The following is a 25,154-nucleotide window of genomic DNA, read 5'->3' as shown; positions in this document are numbered from 1 at the left end:
GCAGGTCATTCTTGTCTTGTTCTAGCACCAGCCTGACCTGCTGTAAATATTCTACCTGGCCCTCAAGCTCAGCCAGGTTCTCTGCATGTCTCTTTTTCAAAGAGGCAGAGGTTGCCTCAAAGTGTCGTGTGGTCTCTTCCATGTCATGGTGAAGCTTCTGAAATCTTGCTTCCTGTTGCTTAGTTATCTCCATCTGAGCCAAACTGGTCCCCCCTGCCTCCTCCAGCCTCTCATTCAAATCTTCTAGGTCATGGACAAGGTCACCTTTCTCTCTTTCCACCTTGGCTCTAATGGTCCTTTCACTTTCCAGTTCCTCCTTCAAATTTAATATATGAGTCTGGGAAAATAAATAATTTTGACATGAAATAATTACTTGTAACATATTTCTATATGCAACAAGGTTATTACATTAATTTTTGTTTCAACTTCAAAAGCAAACATGACATTTTTTCAGTCCTAATTTATAACTAAAGGAAATTAAACACCTTGAAATTAAGTGATTTTTCTCCAAATCAATACCAAGAAGCATAATTACAATTTTCAGGACTTCTAGATTCCCCAGCCCTAAATTATAACCAGAGTCTTTAAATTGTGCACATGCGGAGGGGGAGATTCTTACTAAAAGAGCCCCCCTCCAAAAAAGGGAAAGTGCAGTAAGGATGTAAGAAGGGATCTGGAAGAAATTGGGGGAAGGGAACCTGTGATGAAAATATATTGGATAAACAAAATCTATTTTCAATAAAAAGGAAACAGGTTTCTCATAAAAAGAAACACTTAAAAAACTTCTTTCATATGCCAAGAAGAAATTTTAAAAGGGGCTTATAAAAATATATCATAGTGACTCATGTATGCAAGAAAAAATCTTTCCATCTGGAATTTGTTTAACCATCTTAATAAAGACTTCAAAACTCTGATCACAGAATAACCACCAATTTAAGCAACTTGCCCTTAAGCAATAGCATCTACTCAACCCTACACACGTGTCAGGCATAGTCCATTGGCCTCTTGGTTTTCAGATTCCAAGTAGTAGATTCACAGTGGTGAATTAGAATTGGTGAAGGAGTGGGAATTACTAAAGTGAATGAGCAGTGACCTTGGATACTATTACAGACAGGGTTATTAGAAAAGAAAAGTATTGATAAAATTTTTAGAACTCTGGACCCTCCAGTGGTAAAAAATTCTGGAAATCTTCATAGAGCCAGTGTATTCAGTGCAGTGAGGGCAGTGATGTTCAATGGCAATGTCTTACATAATTAGGTTCAGGTTAGTGAAGTAGACTATTTAGAAAATATTTCCCTTTACATTAAATAAATTGGCTAAGAGAAAGCTATTTCTCTGGGTCATACCATCTAAGCAATCCACCACTTTTGTAGTCAAGGTTTCTCAGGGAGAATGCTTAAAAAGCTTCAATTTCTACCTACTAGTAAATGTGGTTCTTGATAAGTGGTTATTGAATCTGAAATGTTAATCTCAAATAATACTATGTTTGACTCAAAAACATCAGAAGCATTTCTTCCTAAATAACCTTCAGAGAGTCACTAAGGTACAGAAATGTTTCTTTTGGATAAATTGAAAGTTTTATTTTATTTTATTTTATTTGCAGTAAAGTCAAGTGTCATGTGACGATATGCCCAGAAAGCCCAATGCTTAGTGTTGTTTAAGAAAACAAAGCAACATTCTCAATGAGAATAACTTTCTTATTGGGCTTAAAATATACCAGATGGTAAGCAGCAAAAAAGCATTATTGAGATGTTAATGTGACATAAAATCATTTATATGTATGTATATGTAACACCATGTATGTATATGTGTATAGCCATAACAGTGTTTTTAGTTGCTTTATAACATGGTGATGTAGTATAAAATAACCACTTAGTTTAAAACTTCCACATTGCTATCCATTATCAAATAATGCTTTTGGTTTATGCATAGCTATAGAATCTACTGAATTTTAAATTAATTGCTTCTAACCATAAAAATTCAAACACTAAACTAATGGCACAGCGGATCATGTACTGTTTTTCCCACACAAACATCTTGTTGAATTTAATAATTTGAGCTCAATGTTGTCCAGATTAATACATTAAAAATTATATGGTTGGGACTTAGCACAATGCATAGTTCATCGCAAAAGTTCAAAGAACAAGCTATTTCTTATTATTCTTAGTAAAAAGGAATTTAAGCTTAAGAGGTAATTATCCCTCCGGGGTCATGCATGGTGGGATGCCTTTTGCCTTCTTAATTGCTGCTCTTTACTCTCTGTCTGCTGCTGCCAAGGGTATGGGTTGTGGAGTGCAAACCATCATTCATGGATCTAAACACTAATGTACATAGAGAGTTATCTAATAGTTGGTTACCTGAAGCTCTTTCACCATCTTCTGAAGCTGAGACACCTGGTTCTTCTCATTCTCCACTTTTGAATTCATCTGACACATTTCAAACTCCTTCCTGTTTTGAAAAATATGACAAAGATAATCTATCAGAATAATAAAACATATTTATATACTTTGAAGTTATGGAATAACATATGAATTCCTACTTTAAAAAAAATATAATCATTACATTTACATCTGAAGTCATCATGAGTACTACATAATTCCTGGTCTCTTTCTACAAACCACGATCACATGTTTGGTGTGTGTCCTTCTGAACTTTTCCCTAGGTACTCAACAAATGGTGTGTGTGTGTGTGTGTGTGTGTGTGTGTGTGTGTGTGTTTCTATGTGTATGTCTGTGTAATACCAGAGATACTTCCATTTTCTTTACTGTAGAATCTATAATATTGGATGAATTTTATGTACAGATATATAGCATAACCAGACTCAAACAATCTAAGGGGCATGCTTCTACATGGTCCCACATGGAAATTGCTTTATAATAAGCCTATGACATATATTCAATATTTTCAAACACTGACATACTGCCTACAGAGGCATGGAGTATGATCATCACTTTGCCAAACTGACATAATTTTCAAAATTGATGGCAAAGAAAACCCTGTCATCATCTTCTATCATAGTGTTCCATTACACTCTTAAGGTAAGCCCAAACACATGACATATATAATAAATTAAGAGGAGACTATTAGTCAGGCATCACCAAGAGCAGGCTTGAGGCCAATGCATGCATGCAAATGCAGCTAGAAACTCAAGCTGCTCGATTGACTATTTTTTTAAAGTATGGACCCCAATTTTTATGTTTTTCAGTTGGTCTTATCACAAGTAAAAGAAACCAACCAATTTTTGTAGACACAATTATACCCATAATTCACCTCTCCTTTGCCTTATACCTTCCAAAATTCTCATCTTCCTGGTGGTTTCTTTTTGTTACATCCTGTGGATTATTTTATTTTTGCTACTGTGTAATAGAGTCAATCAAGTAAAACCTCTCCATTTTCCAAGCTTCTAGTCACTGTCTTGGCTCTTGAGCTATCTGGCTCTGGCCTAGAAACCTATTGCTAAATGAAATGAGAGCCTTGCTCCTCCCAGCGCTGAGATTTTCCCAGAATCCCTTGGCAGTTAGTGGAAAGATGCTTACTTCCTCAGCTGCTCTGCCAGCTTCTGCCGGCTGCTCTCCAGGTTCTCAGCACCCTCCTGGTTCATCTTTAACTCATCTTGCAGCTTGCGCTTCTCCCTCTCACCCTTCATTCTGGCTTTCCTCTCCCGTTCAAGGTCACCTTCCAACTGTCGGAAAGAAAGACTGTTGAACCAAATAGAAGGCAGAGTTTATACCACATTTCAGATGTTTAAATTAACCACTTTCTTTAAGGAAAAGGAAAAGTATAAGAACAAATTCTGCAAATGATGCACAGAAGCATTTTTAGGGATTCAAACAGGACTTGGCAAAGTCTGCTGAGACAAATCTACTGAGTTCAATTCCCCAGGATCCACGTGCTAGAAGGAAAGAATCAATTCTCATAAATTATAATCTGAGCCCTGCATGTACCCCATGCACGAATGTACACCGCCACCACCACACAGAAACCAAATAAATCAATGGGTAAGCATCAGTTTAAAAGTTTAAGGAGTTAAATAAAAATTACACAAGTAGGTTACAAAGAAAATTGAGAAATCAATAGTGGGTGAAAGTTCCACAGATTATAGATAAGATCTGTCCTAGAATAACAACCAATATCGAGTGACCAGTTTTCCCAGACACAACATGTTGATTTGGGTTCCGAGACACCAGAAGTGTGGGAAACTGATCTCTTTCATTGATAAGCCTGAAGTCTATGCAAATATGCTAAAGCAGCTGAAATGGACTGGGCCACAGGAGTGTGCATGTGTTTGCTCATGTGCACACACAAATATCTGTAATTTCTTACATTCAGGTTATGTGACTCAGGGAAACCATAAAAATAGAGAAGGGAAACAAGGAACAGTGATAGAGAAAAATAACAGGAAAAAAGTAGATGAATACAAAAGCCAAAGGACTTCTGTCGACAGTTTTATAGAGACCAAGCTATACAGATTAGTGAGAGAATGGTTGCATATACTCTGTCAGCTTGGGTAAAGAAAGAACTGTGAATATATACATCACCCAGCAACTGATGGGAGCAGATAACAAGACCCAATGCCAAACATGAGGCGGAGCCAGTGGGAGAGGAAAGCAGGATCCAGAGGGGACAAGGACACCATGAGAACATGGCCTACAGAAACAACTAAACAAAGTTCAGAGATTCTCCCAGAACCTAAAGGAACAAATATCGACCCTCTATGGGTTTGAGCTAGGTCTTCTGCAAGCACTTTATGATTGTGTAGCTTGGTGTTCTTGTGGGACGCCCAACAATGGGAATGAAGAATGTTTCTGATGTTGTTGCCTGTGCTTAGGACCCCTTTCTTCCTATTGGGCCATGCCATGATATGAGGGGTTTTCCCTGTCTTATTATGTCTAGTTAGGCCATGTTAGGTGCATATCCCTGGGAGAACTGCTCTCTTTTTTTCTCTCCTTTTTTTCTTTCTTTCTTCCTTTCTCTCTCCCTTTTTTCTTCCTTACAACCTTTCATTTTAAAACTAAACAAAGGAGGAGTTGATATGGGGCAAAGGGGAGGTAGGGAGAAGGGGAGGGAGGGGAAGTTGCAGCCAGGATGTAATGTATGATAGAAAAATAAAAAAATGAAAATAAAAAATAAATTAAAAATACTGGCCAAACTTCTAATTTTGTGGTGTACTTGGCAGAACACATCTCCTTTCAAATCGGACAAGAATTTTTCAGAAGTGTATGTATAGATAGAAGACTACATGGACTTATATAACCTTTTAATAGAAGACTGGCCTCAGCACACTCATGGAGCCAACGTGGTCTTTAACAAATCACCAGTTTTACTAAACAAGTTCTCAGGCTGGAGAGGTGGCTCAGTGACTAAGAGCATTTTCTGTTCTTCTGTAAGACCTGAGTTCAATTTACAGCACCCATGTGTGGAGGTTAAAATCTATGTATAATTCTAGCTCCAGGGGTTTAATACCTTTGTCTGGCCTTTGGAAACAGCTACATATACTTAACATAAACCACATTGACATACACACACAAAATTGAACATAATAATAAACTTCCCAAGAATCATGGGGACGAATCAACCAATAAAATACACCACTTTTAATTAATTACCCCAATGTTTTTCTCCCGTTTTTCAGAATTGAACTAAGCCTGCATTTAAGTATCTTAAACTCACACTGTAGTGTTACTTTTTGATGATTCTGGTTCCCATCACTATAAATTTGCAGGCCACTGTGTTAATAAATAAAACACTTCTGGTATCAAAGAACCAAGTCTTCCTAACACCACATGTTTAAAATACAAGTACATGTTTAAAATAAAATAAAACATTTATGCACGGTGGCACATGTCTTTAATCCCAGATCTTAGAAAGCAGAGGCAGATGGATTTCTGAGTTTGAGGCCAACCTGGTCCATAGAGTGAGTTCTTGGGCAGCCTGGGATATACAGAAAAAACCCTGTCTCAAAAAAATAAACAAATAAATAATAGAAAGAATAAAACAATCCTCTATTGGTAAATAATAAAAGGAGTTCACTTTGTTACTGAGTTATTATGTAACTCTTAGGATAAATTAATAAGTAAAAATTAGAGATGCATATATATAAAGACAGACTGCTGGCTAGCCCACTGCTGTTCACTGCACATATATAGACAAAAAGACAGACAGACAGACAGCCCACTGCTGCTCACCACATCAATTTGCTGGGCCAGCTTCAAGTTTGCTTTGCTCATGTTGCTGAGTTTTTCCTCCTCTATGTGAAGTTGCTCCTGGGTTTGTTGCTGGGTCTCCTGAACATCCTTCACTACTCTACTAAGTTTACTGACTTCCTCATTTAGAGAGTGCACCTCCTCAGTCAGGTTTCTGACCTGGGGGAAGATGACAAAGGCAATGTCATTAGAGTCACCCCTGGAAAGCTGATGTAGCACCACAAACCTCTCTCTCTCTCTCTCTCTCTCTCTCTCTCTCTCTCTCTCTCTCTCTCTCTCTCTCTCTCTCTCTCTCTCTCCCTTATAGCTGAAAATACTCAAGAGATATCTAATGTCATCAGTAACGATGTACAAATCTCTAAATTCAATTTTCCCACAAAAATAAGTAAATCCTTACTCTCCCATGGTCAGGAAGTGGAATATTCTGGTCACTAAAGCACAGTTTTAAGCTATTTTGGATCTTATTTCTGTATAATGATATTATTAATGATCATTGAGGATCTGGGGGAACATGTGCTGGCACATCATGCCTCCATGTCCCCATAGTGTAGGTGTTCAAGAAGGGTTCCAGCAAACAGTACATGTGAAGGAAAAAGTTGGCTTCCCCACTGGGATTGTTGACCTATCCGCAAAGGACAGTTTCATCTTGGAGATTAGCTGCTTGTCAAAGGTTTCATTCAGACTCCTCACAAGTCAATCCACGTGTAGACACACAAACTAAAGCCCACGGCTAAAGCAAAAAGCCAAAGTCTTTAACTGGAATTAAGGAGATGGCTTCAAGGCCAGACTCAGAATCATTGCTAAAGCTGGGGATTTAGAAATATCCCAAATTACCTTTTAGCAAAGGCTATTATTTTCAGTCTCATTCCAAAAGTGATGCTCAGAGGCCCAATGAAACCAGTTCGCTCTATTAGATTGTAGGTGCAATAATAGTTCATTCAGGACATTAAAGGGGTCCCATGCATTCAAACTGGAAGTCTGAATAGGAACTATACAATTCATCAGACCTTTTACTTTTCGATGATTCTGGTTCCCATCACTATAAATTTGCAGGCCACTGTGTTAATAAATAAAACACTTCTGGTACCAAAGAACCAAGTCTTCCTGACACCACAGAATGAGTACCTTGTGCTCTGCTGCACACTTCCCCTTCTCTGACTTTGCCAGTATTGCTTCCAGGTCGTAGATTTCCTTCTTCAACTCAGAACATTCATCTTCCAGTTTCCGGCCCCTGGCAGTCATCTCAGAATTGATCTCCTCTTCTTCCTCCACCTGCCTAGAGAGCTCCTTGATTTTGACTTCCAGCTCTACCTTGGATTTAATCAGTGATTCACACTGCTCTTTGGAATTTGCCAGGGTTTCTTGTTCCTGCCACGAGAGATGAGGAGAAAATTGTTGCCAGCAAACTAGAAGTCATCCATCAGCTGGCGACAGTACTGCTTGACACAGTAAGGAGATAATTGCCAGCCCTCCACCCAGGACTTATACCTGCCTTTCATGGGCAGCTGAAATAACATTTCCAGGTTCCTAACCCTCTGGTTGAAAAGTAGAGATGTGTTGTTTTTGTTTGGAAGAGCTTTCCATATTTCAAGCCCATTTAGTAGATTAAGTGAGCTCTTCTAAGGCACTTAATAGAAGCCTGGTGGCCTGAGAGAATTAGCATGCTTCCAAAAGCAAAAAGTGTGCTATTTAAGTCAAGCACCTAGAAATACTGGTGTGGGTGCACAGACTGACAACTGCTTAGAATACTATCTAAGAGATATTATACAATATAATATTTATAACACTATTATATTTATAACATCATTATAAATGCCCTGATGTATTTTGTTTAGTATACATTTCTATAAACTGGGCTAATCAGTACAATTTTATGCATAGGTTGAATTTAGAACTCATAAATTTATTTACAAGTCATTAACTTTTACTATTAATTCCAACTAAAATTTTTGCTTCATTGACTCTGTCAGCAGCAAATTCCACAAATTATACACATAGAACATAAGTCTTGCTTATTTTCCATATCTCAAATGTAATGTCACCAAATATCACTGTTTCTCATTATTCCTATGTTTTACATCAAGTAAAGATGAGGAGGCTTCTGAAGGTTCTATGAATACTACCAGAGAGAGAAAGGTCATCTACACTCTTGCCAAGCTGTGACCATTAGAAGCTATAATAATGACTGGCCTGGAAAGCTACACCCAAAGGGCACAATAGTGGCACAAATTCTATGAGAATAACCAACCAGTTTCTGGTTGAATTTAAAGCCCATTTTGCAAGATGTAACCCACACCTGGTGCCATTAACTAGACCAAAAACCTGCTGCTGGCCAGATCATAGGCTCTATGGGAGAGCCTAGTACTGTTATTTTGCTAAATGAGTGTAGTAATAAACTTCCCCCTAAATTCGTTGTACCCATAAATTAGTGCATCTCTCAGCCTTCATCAGAGAAAGTTCTTCTTGAAGTATATATTAATACAGACACCGACTATTGGTCAACAGGCAGCGAATAAGAGACTAGAGTGCTGATCTATAAATGGGACGTCTATATCACACTCCTTGCAAGGTTTAGAGATTATTATGGAAAAGAGGAAGAAAATATTGTAAGACTTAGGAGGAGTAGACATCTGCTCTTGCAGAGGACCCACATTCAGTTCCCAGAATCCACATGACAGCTCATAACTGTCTATAACTCCAATACCATAGAATCCAATGTCCTCATCTTGGCTTCATGGGTACCAGACATACATGTAGATAAAGCACTCACAACATAGAATAAATAAATAGGTAAATAACTAATAAGTAATATGTTTAATAGAATACTGTGAACGTAGTTGAAGATGAGCCTGGGAGCAAGTGCAGAAGCAGCATTCCTCCCTGGTGTCGGTTTTAGTCCTATCTGGCCTTTAGCCCCAGCCTTGATTCCTGTGATGACTGGCTCTTACCTCTAAGATGCAATAGACTGTCTTCCATCCCTCAAGCTGATTTTGTTCAGTGTTTTGGCATTGCTACAAAGAAGCAAACCAGAAGCAAGACTGGTACCTGGAGTCTGGTCCTGCTGTGGTAGGCCTGATCATATTTGGGTGTGTGGAGGGAATGATTATGGGCATATTTTGAAGTTTTCAGCCAGAAAGACTTTTTGAGTACTCTGATGAAAACAAAAACTTTATTCCCTCAAGCTGCTTTTAGATACTGTTTTTCACGGCAATGGAGATGTAACTTGGTAGGAACTATTAGCTAGAACTTTCAGTAGAGTCTAATGAAAGACCCTCTGGTCCCCAAGTCTGTTCTCCCAAGGGCAATCTATATGCCCATCTCTTCCTTTGTCTTTTGTTACACTGGTTTACTTGAACACCCTGACACTTTCACCCAAGCCACCAACAGAAGCCCAGAGGCAGTAGGTCTTCTGAGCATTGACTTGAACCCCTAAAAATGAGCTAAAAGAAAATTTTTTCTATTCCTAAGTTAATTATCTTGGGTATCTAATTATAGTCAAAGGAAGCCATTACCATCTGCTTCATCTTTCATCTTCAGACCTCACTATGCATCTTAAACTGAAGTGACAGTTTGGGAAATTTATTAGCTATTCATTTACAACACCCAAGTCATGTCAGTTAAGAAGATAAAAAAAAAAAGCATAGAGATAAAAATCGATTTTTTTTAATGCTGTGTAGCTCCTACCTTGACAACTCCAACTAAAAAATAGGGCTCAAAGGGTACATATTGAAAGGATAAAATAATAAACCTAAACCTTTACCAAAGAATCAAAGCATAAAGCCAATTTATAAAACATCACCAGGTCACTTAGTAAATGTCAAAACAAAACAAGAGAAGCTTGCAGGTGTTTGGGAAATATTGAGAGCATCTGGTCTCCCCACCTCAGGCTGACATGAAAAACATCTGTTTACTTCTGTCCATTCAGCATGTGAACAGGCCCTGGGTGTGGCACTCAACACTAAAGAAGGAGGTCAGTCCACTGACCACTACTCCCTTGTTAAGAAGAAAGGAGGGGCACCTTGGCAACTTTATGGCAGCTTAACCGTTTGGAGAACTTTTCTTCTTTCTGTTCATATTCTCTCCCATGGAACCATTGTAAACTGGTAAACAGTTCCCTTAGTTCTCTTGTAGTGTGAGTAAGTAATGCACTAAAAAAAAAATCTTTGTCCTTTTGTACCATTTTGTCTATCTGTATCCTTTAAAAATAAATGATGACAAAATATCTCATAGACCTGTCAATACATTATATTGTCAGTTACAACATGACCTCAAACAGACTTATATGGCTTCTCTGGGATTTGCTTCCATATGTTTTTAATGTCACCCGCAATGGCCAGTAAGATGTTTCTCAACTCTTTTGCTCACTATTCGATTACACAAGCTACACCCTTTTATCTCTTGCATTTCCCCAGGTCTCACAGACCATTCTAGATCTCTCAGATACAAACTGAAAGGCTAGATATGTGGATTGGAAAAGTAACATCCCCTTTAGGCTCATGGGTTTGAACATTTGGTCTCCAGCTAATGGTACTGTTTGGGAAGGCTATGGAACCTTTAGGAAGCAGAGCCTTGCTGGAGGAAGTATGTCTAGAGACTTTGTGGGTTTTAGTGTCTAGCTTCCACTTCCTGCCTTCTCTTTCTGTTTATCATGTGTAGATAAAATGTGATCAGCAAACTTCTGGGATGCTAAGACTGCCTCATTGCTCCTATTATCTTTCCCTGAAGTAAAGAACATTATCCCCCCTGGAACTATAAGCCAAAATGCATCTCTTCTTCCCCAAATTGCTCTTGGTCAGAGGCGTTCTATCACCACAATGGTGCAAAATTAGCTAATGCATCAGATTTCTTCTAAAATTGATACGAAATGGCAGCTTTTTTTCTTAACAGTATGGATCACTAAGTAGATTTGGAATGGGAACCAGGAATTCCTATTTTTTTTAAAATGTGGCTGGTGTACACTAAAGTTCTAGAATAACTGTTCTGCTTAATACATTTCAGAAATGTCAGTTTGGATATAAAGTGTTATGATACAGCCTGATGAGTGTATTGGCAAATAATATCCCAAAACAAAATAATAAATTGTCTCTTTCTGAAAGTAATTATTTATATTTGTTTTCAGTTAGTTTTGTTTTCTGTAGATTGGAGTAGCAAGATCTTCAAATCAAACTAAACATAATTGTATTTGAACCCAGGATTATTCAACCTAGCACTGTGGTTTGCAGAGTTTAATAAAGGTAAAATTGCATCCCTGCCCTTGTGGGTATTTGGGGTCACAGTAATCCAAAGGACTATAGAGAAAGAATGTGAGAGGAGACTGGAAATTGTATAGAGGTGTCAGATTAAAAATGAAGGCTGGTGTGCCAGGAATGGGAATTTAGAAGCTAAAATGCACCTTTTACAGGAGCAGAAGGAACCTCAGAAGGAACACAGCATGTCTTCTTTAAAATAGTGGTTCATATTCCTGGCAAAATCAGAATCATATATGCAGGTTCTTTACATCCATATATCCTCTACTTAACCAAAATATCTGAGAATAAGGCCTTAGTATCTTCTCTCCATCTATACTTTGTTTGTTTGTTTGTTACTATATCTAGGTTGAGAAGGATCTTTAAAGAACTAAGCTAATTAGTAATGACTTGGCGTATAGGGGAGGAAGCAGAAGATAAAATTGAGGAGATATGACTTGTATTATACAGCAAAAACCTGTGGAGATCTGTCAAACTTCTGGGTGACCAACTAAAATTCCATCTGCTGACTTGCTAATGGGTCACTGTCAGTTAAGATCCAAAGCAACAGTAGGACATGATGGCTCATTTCTGTAATCCCTGGACTTAGGAGGTTGATGGAGGAGGAATGCCATGAGTTCAAGGCCCACTTGTGTTGCATAGTAAGTTCCAGGCCAACCTGAGCCACAGAGAAAGATTTTCTCTCAAAATCAAAGACCTAGATCTCCCTGGCCCCATAAGAGTTTGTGATAATATTGTGCACAAAATACCCACTGTAATTTGTCATTTCTTTCTTCTCTTCGTCTTCCTTCTTTTTGTTTTTCATGTTTATATATGAGTGTAGTAGGCACCTGTACATATATGTGAAGGTCAGACACTGACATCAGGTGCCTTCCTAGATTTTTTTTCTTGCTTTATTAATTAAGTCAGGGTCTCTCAGTTGAACCCAGAGAGAATCAACTAAAATAAATGTTTGATATAGGTATCTCCCATCTCAGTGTTCTGAATTTATTCTGGGGATACTGCTGGCCACTCTACTTGCTAAGCTTTTTCATAGTCCATAGGTATATAAATCCCTGTCCTCACACTTGTGGCAAGTGCTTTATCAACTGAGCATCTCCCCAGCCCCGGTTTACTCTATTTCTAAGATGTGCTACCAATAAAATCACTTCATTTTGATACAAAGTTTTTTTCTTGTTGTTGTTTACATGTTTCCACAGTCTCTGTTTAATAAACATTTACACTCTTTAAAAAGGAAAAACTAGTGCCTGCTTCTGATATATTTCTCAACTGGGGAATGGTGATGGAACTATTTAGTCAAATTGAAAGCTAGCTATAAAGAAAGGGTGGGGAGCACTCACAGCCTGCAACTGAAGACGTAGATCATTCTTTTCTTGGACAAGGGAGACTTGCTTTGTTTTCAGCTCCTCCCTCTGGGATTCTGAACTCTCCAAAGCTTTTTGTAGTTGTGCACACTCTTCCTTCAGGACAGCTATCTCCTCTCCAGCTCCTACAGACTTAGCAAGGGGCTTGATCTTGAAGAAGAGCCCCATCCAGGGACAGTTCTTCACAGCAATGAAAGCTCTTATGTTCTCTTGGATCAAAGCAAGGGCATCCCTAAAGTATGATTGAGAAAAGAAAAAGAAGTTAAGACAGACTATAAAAGCTACTTATCATTATTTATCACCCAGCTTCATGGTCTGAGACAACAAGACTAATTATAGACTGAAGAAACTAAAACTATGTGCTAAAATATATCCTCTTTATAAGTTATTTAGCTCAAGTATTTTCTCACAGCTATGAAAAAAAAAATGTGGCACAGCCAGAAATGCAGCTCAACATCAAGGGATTATTAAATTCCTAAGGAGGAATTCAAAATACTCCAGGGGAAGTCAGTAGGATACAGGAGAGTTTAGTAAAATTAAAAAAAAAAAATAATTCGTCCCACCAGCAATAGAGGAGTGTTTCTCTTTCTCCACATCCTTGCCAGCATTTGTAGTCACCTGAGTTTTTGATCTTAGCCATTCTGACTGGTGCGATCTTAGGGTCATTTGGATTTGCATTTCTTTGATGACTAGGGATGTTGAACATTTCTTTAAGTGCTTCATGCCCATTACAGATTCCTCAGTTGAAAATTCTTTTTTAGCTCTGTACCCCATTTTTAATAGGGTTATTTGGTTCTCTGGAGTCTAACTTCTTGAATTCTTTGTATATATTAAATAACAGCCCTCTATAGAGTGTAGAGTTGATAAAGATCTTTTCCTAATGTGTTGGTTGCCGTTTAGTCTTATTGATAGTGACCTTTGCCTTACAGAAGCTTTTAAATTTTATAAAGTCCCATTTGTCAATTGTTGATATTAGAGCATAAGTCATTGTTGCTCTGTTCAGGAAATTCTCCCCTGTGCCAATGTGTTTGAGGTTCTTTCTCACTTTCTCCTCTAATAGTTTCAGTATCTCTGGTTTTATGTGGAGGTCCTTGATCCACTTGGACTTAAGCTTTGTACAAGGAGATAAAAATAGGACAACTTGCTTTCTTCTACATGCCAACCAACAGTTGAACCAGCACCATTTGTTGAAAATGCTGTCTTTTTCCCACTGGATGGTTTTGGCTTCTTTGTCAAAGATCAAGTGACCATAGGTGTGTGGGTTAATTTCTGGATCTTCAATTCTATTTCATTGATCTACTGGCCTGTCTCTGTACCAAGACCATTTGGTTAAATAAATCACTATTGCTCTCTAGTACAACTTGAGGTCAGGGATGGTAATTCCTCTAGAAGTTCTATTATTGTTGAGAATGGTTTTCAATATCCTAGGTTTTTTGTTATTCCAGATGAATTTGAGAACTGCTCTTTCTATCCATGTGAAGGATTGAGTTGGGATTTTGATAGGGATTGCATTGAATTTGTAGATTGCTTTTGGTAATATGGCCATTTTTGCTATGTTAACCCTGCCAATCCACATTGCTGGTACGATTGCAAGCTGGTACAACCACTCTAGAAATCAGTTTGGCAGTTCCTCAGAAAATTGGACATAGTACCACCTGAGAACCCAACTATACCATTATTGGGCATATACCCAGAAGATGCTCAACATATATCAAGGACACATGATCTACTATGTTCATAGCAGCCTTATTTATAATAGCCAGAAAATGGAAACAATACAAATACCCCTCAACAGAGTAATGGATACAGAAAATGTGGTACATTTACACAATTGAGTACTACTTAGCTGTTAAAAACAATGACTTCATGAAATTCTCAGGCAAATGGATAGAACTAGCAAATATCATCTTGAGTGAGGTAACCCAGTCACAATAGAACACACATGGTATACACTCACTGATAAGTGGATATCAGAAAAAAAAGAGCTCAGAATACACACAATACAACTCACAGACCATATGAAGTCCAAGAAGAACAAAGACCAAAGTGTGGATGTTTCAGTCTTACTCAGAAAGGGGAAAAATAATCACGGGAGGTAAAGGGTGGGAGAGTTCTAGGAGGGAGAGATGTGGGGAAGGGAAAAGGGAGAGCAGGATCAGGTGTGGGAAGATATGGTGGGCAGAAGTACAGAGAGTCCAGAAATTGAATGGAGGTGTGTTGGGGAACTGGTGGTAGCCACTAAGAAGTTCCAAATGCCAGGGATCCAAGAGGTTCCCAGGATCCAACAGGAATGACATTAGCTGAATTACCCAACAATGGGGAGAAGAACCTATAGGAAACCATATCCACTGGATAGACACGGCTCCCAGTTAAGGGATGGGGCCATCCACCCATCTCAAAAAATATCAATCCAGAATTATTCCTGTCAAAAGGAAATGAGGGACAAAGAATGGAGCAGAGACTGAAGGAAAGGCCATCCAGAGACCACCCCACCTGGGGATCCATCCCATAAACAACCACCAAACCCAGAAACTATTGTGGATGCCAACAAGAGCTAGCTGAGAGGAGCCTGGTATAGCTGTCTTCTGAGATGCCTTGCCAGAGCCTGACCAATACAGATACAGACGCATGTAGCCAACCATCTGACTAAGCTTCGGAATATGAATAAAGGAGTTAGGAAAGGACTGAAGGAGCTGAAAGGGTTAGCAACCCCTCAGGAAGAACAACAATATCAACCAACCAATCCTTCCCCCTCAAAGCTCCCAGGAACTAAACCACCAACCAAAGAGTACACATGGAGAGACCCATGGCTCCAGCTGCATATGTAACAAAGGATTACCTTATCTGGCATCAATGGGAGCCCCTTGGTCCTGTGGAGGCCCGATGGATGCCCCAGTCTAGGGGAATGCTAGTGTGCTGAGGCAGGAAGGGGTAGGTGGGGGAATACCCTCGTTGAAGCAGGGGAATGGGGGGAGGGGATGGGGGTTTAAGCTGGAAAGGGGGATGACATTTGAAATGTAAATAGATAAAATAACCAATAAAAAAAGAAAATAATTCATGAGCTGAATGAGAATTTTCACAGAAAGAAGTCCCTAAACAGAAGTCTTGGCAGTGAGGAACTTAATCATTAAGAGAAGCTGGAAGAAGCTGAGGAGGAGGGCAAACCCATAGGAAGACCAGCAGTCTCAACTAATCAGGCCTCCCTGAGATCTCTCAAACACTAAGCCACCAACCAGGCAGCTGGTCCTAGGGTCCTGACATATAAACAGCAGAGAACTACCTGTCTGGCTTCAGTGGGAGAAGACTTACCTAACCCTGGAGAGACTTAAGGACACAGGGAGTAGGGAGGCCCGGCGGAGGTGAAGGGCATCCTCTTGGAGACAGGGGACAGGAGCAGTGGGATGAGGAACTATGGGAGAGAAGATGGGGAGGAAGGCAACGACTGGATTGTTAAAAAAATAAAATAAAAGTTAAAAAAATTCTAAACTAAAACTGGTTGGCTTCAGCAACGCATTAAGCCAAAGAGAAAAGGGAGCTTTGTAAAACTGAAGATGGGTCTTTTGAAACAAGACCATCATATATTTCTTTAAAACAATGAAGAAGAAGAAAGAACGCTCAAGAAGAAATTTATGACATGCCACTAAGAGAAGAGCACTTAGACCCAGAAAGCCTTAAGGACCAAGAAACTCAGTGAGAGAAGGTGCTCTCATAACAGCACAGAAAGCACTGGGTTAGCTGGAGAGAAGCTTTAGAGCCATGCAGACTGAAAATACATGATTTTTACAGCCAGAAGGTTGTAAAGGTTTACTGCCAGAAGTCTACAAACTTCCTTAAAACTCAGGCTTACAAAAGATCCTAGAAAAATAGTTTCTGCCCTGTATTACTAGGATTTGCAGAGAAAACTTGGATTCTTTTTAATCTAAACTCAAGGGCTTTGACATCAATATTGACAAAGGACAGTAACCATAACTTAGACCTAAAAATAACATCGTTTTTAACACTGCACCCAATAGAAAAAGCAGAATGATTTAAGACTTTAATTCTACTTCCACTACTAATGAATGAAGGTAGCCTGTGACAAAGTGGTTTATCTTCCAGACCGTAGATGGGCTGAAAATTGGTCCTCAGAATACAGACCATAATTAAAACTAAAGTGAAGTTACTCTACCTGATATATAAAATAATGAGAATTTTAACAAACACAATCAGAACAGTTACATAAATAGATTTATGGAACGAGGAAAAGAGAGAAATTAAGAAAGCAATTCCATTTATAACTGTATCATAAAACAGTAAAAATATCTGTACACAGAAAATTAAAATATTAATGAAATTAACTGTAGAAGATTCAAATACATAGAAAAAATCACACACTTATAAATTGAAAAATACTAGAGTATCACTTTTGTTTGGGGATTTATAGTTCATAATGATGGAACTCTTAGAAGCAGGATCATGAGGTGGGTAGAGGGTCACACTTTCTTTGAGGGCAGGAAGCAGAGGGTGTAGAATTTCAGCCCCTATGGTGTTGCTCCACCCATTCAGGGTGGATTGCCCCTACTCCATGAAACCTCTCTAGAAACAAGCCAAAGTAGACCCTTCCTTTCATTAACTTGTTTTACTCAGATATTTAATCACAGCAATGAGAAAAGTAGCTGATGGGGAGAATATATTATAAATACATATTATGGAAGAAATGCATGTCATATAACCCAGACTGTATTTGAAGTCCTGATCTTTCCTTCTGTCTCCATTCCCCCAATACTGAAATTGCAGGCATGCAACATCTTGCCTAGTTAAATACAGTTGATCTTAAATGTTCTCAGCACATACAAAATATATCTATATAAGGTGATATGATAATTATCCTGATTGCAGCAATCACTGCACAAAATGCATACATATGAAAACATCAGATTATATACTATAAACATATAATTTTTCAATAAACCTTCAAAAACACCAGAAAAAAAGAACCAAATACATTGAAAATGAATACATCTCACAAACATGAGGTAACAAATTAATGAAGTTAAGGGGAAAAAAAATGGAATGAAAATTATCATGTGATACACTAAATATATATGTATATATGTATACATATACACACATACCATGAAAGAAGGAAAGAAAGAAAGAAAGAAAGAAAGAAAGAAAGAAAGAAAGAAAGAAAGAAAGGAAGGAAGGAAGGAAGGAAGGAAGGAAGGAAGGAAGGAAGGAAGGAAGGAAGGAAGGAAGGAAGGAAGAAAGGAAGGAAGGAAAGAAGGAAGGAAGGAAGGGAGTACAAAATAAGCAATACTACGAATAATGACTTAAGAATTATTGAGGATTATTTTCTGGGAATACAATTATAGATATAATAAATACTTAAGAGTTATAATTGATTAATGTACAATATAAACAAATAATTGATAATATTACACAGTTATTCGATCAATAATAATTTTTTAATTTTTTTAAATTTTTTATTATTTTTTTTAATTGAGTATTTATTTCATTTACATTTCCAATGCTATCCCAAAAGTCCCCCACACTCTTCCCCACCCACTCCCACTTCTTGGCCCTGGCATTCCCCAGTACTGAGGCATATAAAGTTTGTACAATCCCAGTACTGAGGCATATAAAGTTTGTACAATCAATGGGCCTCTCTTTCCACTGATGGCTGACTAGGCCATCTTCTGATTCATATGCAACTAGAGACAGGAGCTCTGGGGGGATATTGGTTAGTTCATATTGCTGTTCCACCTATAGGATTGCAGATCCCTTTAGCTCCTTGGGGACTTTCTCTAGCTCCTCCATTGGGAGCCCTGTGATCCATCCAATAGCTGACTGTGAGCATCCACTTCTGTGTTTGCCAGGCCCCGGCATAGTCTCACAAGAGACAGCCATATCTGGGTCCTTTCAGCAAAATCTTGCTAGTGTATGCAATGGTGTCAGCGTTTGGAAGCTGATTATGGGATGGATCCCCTGATATGGCAGTCTCTAGATGGTCCATCCTTTCGTCTCAGCTCCAAACTTTGTCTCTGTAAATCCTTCCATTGGTGTTTTGTTCCCAATTCTAAGAAGGGGCAAAGTGTCCACACTTTGGTCTTCGTTCTTCTTGAGTTTCATGCGTTAATTTTTTATTAGATATTTTCTTCATTTACATTTCAAATGCTATCCAAAAAGTCCCCTATACCCTCCCCATGCCCTGCCCCCCTACCCACTCACTCCCACTTCTTGGCCCTGGCATTCCCCTATACTGGGGCATATAAAGTTTGCAAGACCAAGGGGCCTCTCTCAATAATAATTTATAATCTGACTCAAAATGTAATATGTTGAGCACATTGAGAATTATGAAATCCACCAAAAACATTAAATTCATATTATTTTAAAGGCAAATGTTTCTAAGGGTAAATGACTAGATAATTGCAACATGGAATTAGAAAAAATTCTGTATGGGAAAAGAAAACATTCTCTAAATCTTTTACAGGATTAGAATAATATTTGTCTAAGCTTATATAGCATAATATAGATTAAATAAAATTTCAGGCCAGTAAACTCATTTTTAAAAATTTAATTGTAAAATTATAACAAAATGTATCAGTGTGAATCAAAGTAGGTTAAGTGTTTTAAACATTTATCAAAACTCAACACATTTATAGGTTAATTTAGGGAGACAATGTGTTAACAGATACAGATAAAAAATTTAATCAGTTCCTTATGTAAAAAAGAAAATTAAATGCTCTACAAGAGAAAATGAAAGAAACGGCAATACTCTTTAAACAATACATCAAAAATTTTAATATCATTTTTAAATGCAAATGATAGCTTTTGCCAATGTCAGAAATATACCACATATATGAAAGTATATGGCAAGGGGAATCTTACGGACAATTGCTGAGCTGTAAATCAGAAAACAGTATCCTACAAAGTCAAAATTGGAGGCAACCTAAAACCCTGAGAATTGCAGTCCCTATCTGTGCTTTGTCATTAACTAATCAGAGGATAGAACACTGTAAGTTATATCATCTTCAGAATATCTTATGTAAAGAATGGGGAAATATTAAAATATCACTGGAAAACTGCAACACACTGTAATGGCGCATGACATTTTAAATAGCACAAATTTAATCTGTGCTATTTAAGGAATACATGGTGGTATATTTAAGCAATGGGCTACTCTATGGCAATTAAAACTAATGATCTTGATTTTATGAGTCCTACATTCATCAACACAGATTTACTTCAAAGGGGGCTTTGGGAACAGACCAAAAAATGTCATAAGGAAAATTATTTACATGAAGTAAGTATGTAAAAACATTCAGCAAGTTAAGGATATCTGTATAGCACATAGGGCTACACAGAGAAACCCTGTCTTGAGAAAAAGAAAAATAGCTCTTTACATACTAAAGAATGCAATTATAGTTTTACATGAATTATATATTTATACATGTGACAGAAAATAATAAACCATTTGTGATCTGGGGAAAATAGATTTGCATCAAGGAGGAAAATATTCAAGGGCTTCAATGGTGGCAGTTAATTTTTAAATTGTCAGCAATTATATAAAAAAGTTAGGAATTGGTATTCCTTGATGATGGTTCCATGACAATGTACTATATTATCTGTATTTTATGAATCTTATACAATTCACAATAATTTCTGATAAATAATTTAGAAACAATGGGTTATAATGGCCTCGTTTTATAAATAAATGAAATAAATATGGAGAAATTGAAAACTTTATGCATAACTGGAACCAGGTGTGGTAGTACACATCACCAATCCCAGCATTCTTTTTTTTATTAGAAATTTTCTTTATTTACATTTCAAATGTTATCCCCTTTCCTAGTTTCCTCTCCAAAAATCCCTTATCACCTCCCACCTCCCCCTGCTTCCCAATCCACCCACTCTCGCTTCCTGCCTCTGGCATTCCCCTATTCTGGGGCATATAGTCTTCACAAGACCAAGGGCCTCTCCTTCCATTGATGACCAACTAGGCCATTCTCTGCTACGTATGCAGCTAGAGCCATGAGTACCATGATGTGTTTCCTTTGATTAGTGGTTTAGTCCCAGGGAGTTCTGGGGTACTGATTAGTTCTTACTGTTGCTCCACCTATGGGGCTGCAAACCCCTTCAGCTCCTTGGGTACTTTTTCTAGCTCCTTCACTGGGGACCCTGTGTTTCATCCAATGGATGGCTGCAAGCATCCAATTCTGCATTTGTCAGGCACTGGCCGAGCCCCTCAAGAGACAGCTTTATCAGGCACCTATCAACCAGCTCTTGGCATCCAAAATAGTGTCTGAGTTTGGTGGTTGTTTATGGGATGAATCCCCAGGTGGGGCATTCTCAGGATGGTCATTCCTTCAGTCTCTGTTCCGAACTTTGTTTCTGTAAATCCTTCCATGGGTATTTTGTTCTCCCTTCTAAGAAGGATTGAAGTATCCACACTTTTGTTTTCTTTCTTGAGTTTCATGTGTTTTGCAAATTGTATCTTGGGTATTCTGAACTTCTGGACTCATATCCACTTACCAGTGAGTGCATATCATGCGTGTTCTTTTGTGATTGGGTTATCTCAATTAGGATGATATCCTCCAAATCCATCCATTTGTCTAAGAATTTCATAAATTCATTGGTTTTAATAGCTGACTAGTACTCCATTGTGTAAATGTACCACATTTTCTATTTCCATTTCTCTGTTGAGGGACATCTGATTTCTTTCTAGCCTCTGGCTATTATAAATGAGGCTGCTATTAACATAGTCGAGCATGTGTCCTTACTGCAAGTTGGAGCATCTTCTGGGTATATACCCAGAAGTGGTATTGCTGGATCTTCAGGTAGTACTATGTCCAATTTTCTTAGGAACTGCCAAACTGATTTCCAGAGTGGTTGTGCCAGCTTGTAATCCCACTGGCAATAGAGGAATGTTCTTCTTTCTCAACATCCTTGCCAACATCTGGTGTCACATGAGTTTTTGATCCTAGCCATTCTGACTGGTGTGAGGTGGAATCTCAGGATTGTTTTGATTTGCATTTCTCTGATGATTAAGGATGTTGAACATTTTTTAGGTGCTTCTCAGCCATTCTATATTCCTCAGCTGAGAATTCTTTGTTTAGCTCTGCACCTCAGTTTTTAATAGGGTTATTTGGTTTTCTGGAGTCTAACTTGTTGAGTTCTTTGTATATATTGTATATTAGCCCCCTATCAGATTTATGGTTGGTAAAGATATTTTCCCAATCTGTTGGTTGCCTTTTTGTCTTATTGACAGTGTCCTTTGCCTTACAGAAGCTTTGAAATTTTATGAGGTCCCATTTGTTGATTCTTGATCTTATACTACAAGACATTGGTGTTCTGTTCAGGAAATTTTCCCCTGTGCCCATATTTTCAAGACTCTTTGCCACTTTCTCCTCTATAAGTTTCAGTATCTCTGGTTTTATGTGGAGGTCCTTATCCACTTGGACTTGAGCTTTGTACAAGTAGATAAAAATGGATCAATTTGCATTCTTCTACATGCTAACCGCCAGTTGAACCAGCACCATTTGTTGAAAATGCTTTTATCCACTGGATGGTTTTGGCTCCTTTGTCAAAGATCAAGTGACCATAGGTTCGTGGGTTCATTTCTGGGTCTTCAATTATATTCCTGTCTGTCATTGCACCAGTACCATGCAGTTTTTATTAATTTCTCTGTAGTACAACTTGAGGTCAGGGATGGTGATTCCACCAGAAGTTCTTTTATTGTTGGGAATAGTTTGTGCTATCTTGGGTTTTTTGTTATTCCAGATGAATTTGCAAATTGCCATTTCTAACTCTGTGAAGAACTGAGTTGGAATTTTGATGGGAATTGCATTGAATCTGTATATTGCTTTCTGCAAGATAGCCATTTTTACTATATTAATCCTGCCAATCCATGAGCATGGTAGATCTTTCCATCTTTTAGATCTTCTTTGATTATTTTCTTCTGAGACTTGAAGTTCTTACTATACAGAGCTTTCACTTGCTTAGTCAGAGTCACACCAAGGTATTTTATATTATTTGTAACTATTGTGAAGGGTGTTGTTTCCTTAATTTCTTTCTCAACCTGCTTATCCTTTGTGTAGAGAGAGGCCACTGATTTGTTTGAGTTAATTTTATATCCAGTTACTGCGCTGAATCTGTTTATCAGGTTTAGGAGTTCTTTAGTGGAATTTTTTGGGGTCACTTAATTATACTATTATATCATCTACAAATAGTGATATTTTGACTTCTTCCTTTCCAATTTGTATCCCTTCGATGTCCTTTTGTTGTCTAATTGCTCTGGCTAGGACTTCAAGAATCTATATTAAATAGATAGGGAGAGAGTGGGCAGCCTTGTCTAGACCCTGATTTTAGTGGGATTGCTTCAAGTTTCTCTCCATTTAGTTAGATGTTGGCTACTGGTTTGCTGTATATTGCTTTTACTATGTTTAGTTATGGGCCTTGAATTCCTGATTTTTCTAAGACTTTTATCATGAACAGATATTGAATTTTGTCAAATGCTTTCTCAGCATCTAATGAGATGATCATATGTTTTTTTTTCCCTTTGAGTTTGTTTATATAGTGGATTACATTGGTGGATTTCCATATATAGAACCATCCCTCCTTCCCTGCAATCCCAGCATTCTTAAGAGGTTCAGAGATAAGGGATTACCAGGATTTCAAGGCCAGCTTGGTCTACACGTTGAGGTCTAGGCTAGCCAGGGCTGACATAATACTCTCTCTCAAGTAACAACAAAACTAAACAAACAAAAATAATTTAAAAGACATGGTCCTTGCAATTAAATTCCTATGCTACACTGATAAGAGAGTTGCGAAAGATCCTCAGGAGTTGCCTCACTAATAAATTTTATGGTCTTGATCATCTTTGGAAAAAAGAATTAACAAAATATAAATCAAACCACTTATACCAAGCCTTGTGGGCTTTCTTCCAGACGTTAAACTATACTAAGGAAAAATTATAACCAATATTGAACTTTTTGTTCAAGATTTGTTCATTTAAAGAATTAATTAGCTTTGTTTGCATGGTTCTACTAAAAAATTAGAAAAAAAATAAAAGACCTGACACCAAATTGTACAAGTATAATCATAAATGTTTCTATTCAACATGCCTGATATGAAACAAGAGAGCTACAATTATAAGTCATTAAGATCCATACTTGCTGAGAGAGTGAACGTAAGAGTGACCAGAGCACATATGTGTGCACATGTGTGAGCATGCATAGCATACACACACACACACACACACACACACACACACACACACACACACAGGGACTTTACTTCTACTGAGCTAGTTTAGTGTATGTGTACCAATTTTTTAAATGTGTTTTTATTAGAATACAATTATATCACATCTCACCTTCTCTTTTCTCCCTCCAACCAATCTCTATCATATTTGCTCTCTCTCTCTCTCTCTCTCTCTCTCTCTCTCTCTCTCTCTCTCCCTCTCTCTCTCTCAAGTTGTCTCTTTTTCTTTGATTATTGCTTTTACATGTATATGCATGAATATACAAATACAGCCTGCTGAGTCCAATTGTATAGATATGATTTTAGAACTGACTGTTCTATATTGGATATCCATTTATGGGGCCTATCCTTGGAAAAGACAAATAATTCCCACTGTCTCAGCAATTGATAGTTGCCTATTGTTCTTTAGGGTGAGATCCCCAGGAGATTTTTTTTCCTTCCACATTGGCATGTCTATCAAATTTACCATTTTAGTCTTGTTTGGGTGAGTGCCCATATTTTCAGGTGTGCTACTGGCATAACTGTGAAACACATTCTTTTTCCAAAGTCCATAATCCTAAACATTAACTATCCTTCCCAAAGTGAAAATAGGAAGAAACAGAATTAATATCTAGATCATTGGGAAGACAGAAAGGCCCTTTATACTGTCTTTTTTTGTATGGAGGTTTTCAACACTCAGACTCAGTAGACTAGGCTATGTACCACAAACTACTATAGGGCACTGAAATAAAGTCGTATTGGTTGAGGTATGAATTGAAGTGGAATAAGAGCAGGGAGAGTTAATACCTTTCTTCTAGAATCTTCTCGAATGTGATGCGCATCAGTTTTCCTCGTGCTCTGGCTTGGAGCAAAGTGAAGACTTTAGATATTTTTTCATCCCTTCTTTCTTCTAACTGGTCCAGTATGAGAGCTTTAAAAAACACCTAAAAGAAGTCAATCATACACAATTTCACTCATCAGATGAATTCGGCAGTCTTTTGAAAGATGCCATGGACAACTGGCATAGTTACTGGGAGAGCTGTACCAATCCTATGTCTTTGTACATGTTTATTCATTGTGTAAAATTTCTATCCTAGGGAATTTCATTTTCTAACTCT

General features: G+C 37.9%; 1 protein-coding gene across 1 annotated transcript in view; it reads right to left on the bottom strand.

Annotated features, from left to right (window-relative positions):
• The window catches only part of Myh15 (myosin heavy chain 15), a 167,664-nt gene that overhangs the window by 57,399 nt on the left and 85,111 nt on the right, over positions 1-25,154 (bottom strand). The window contains exons 21-27 of the mRNA XM_021185004.3: positions 24,844-24,980; positions 12,790-13,045; positions 7,329-7,571; positions 6,186-6,362; positions 3,537-3,682; positions 2,358-2,448; positions 1-337 (exon numbers count right to left, since the gene is read on the bottom strand). The exon at positions 1-337 is cut by the window's left edge and continues 53 nt beyond it. Of these exons, the coding sequence (XP_021040663.2) occupies positions 1-337; positions 2,358-2,448; positions 3,537-3,682; positions 6,186-6,362; positions 7,329-7,571; positions 12,790-13,045; positions 24,844-24,980 (1,387 nt within the window). The remainder of the gene's footprint in view (positions 338-2,357; positions 2,449-3,536; positions 3,683-6,185; positions 6,363-7,328; positions 7,572-12,789; positions 13,046-24,843; positions 24,981-25,154) is intronic.

The sequence above is a fragment of the Mus caroli genome, unplaced genomic scaffold, assembly GCF_978045245.1.
Source record: "Mus caroli unplaced genomic scaffold, Mus_caroli_1 scaffold_17, whole genome shotgun sequence".
In the NCBI taxonomy this organism is placed as follows: domain Eukaryota; kingdom Metazoa; phylum Chordata; class Mammalia; order Rodentia; family Muridae; genus Mus; species Mus caroli.
The sequence above is the reverse complement of the archived record's forward strand: the minus strand, read 5'-3'. Positions and strand labels throughout refer to the sequence as shown.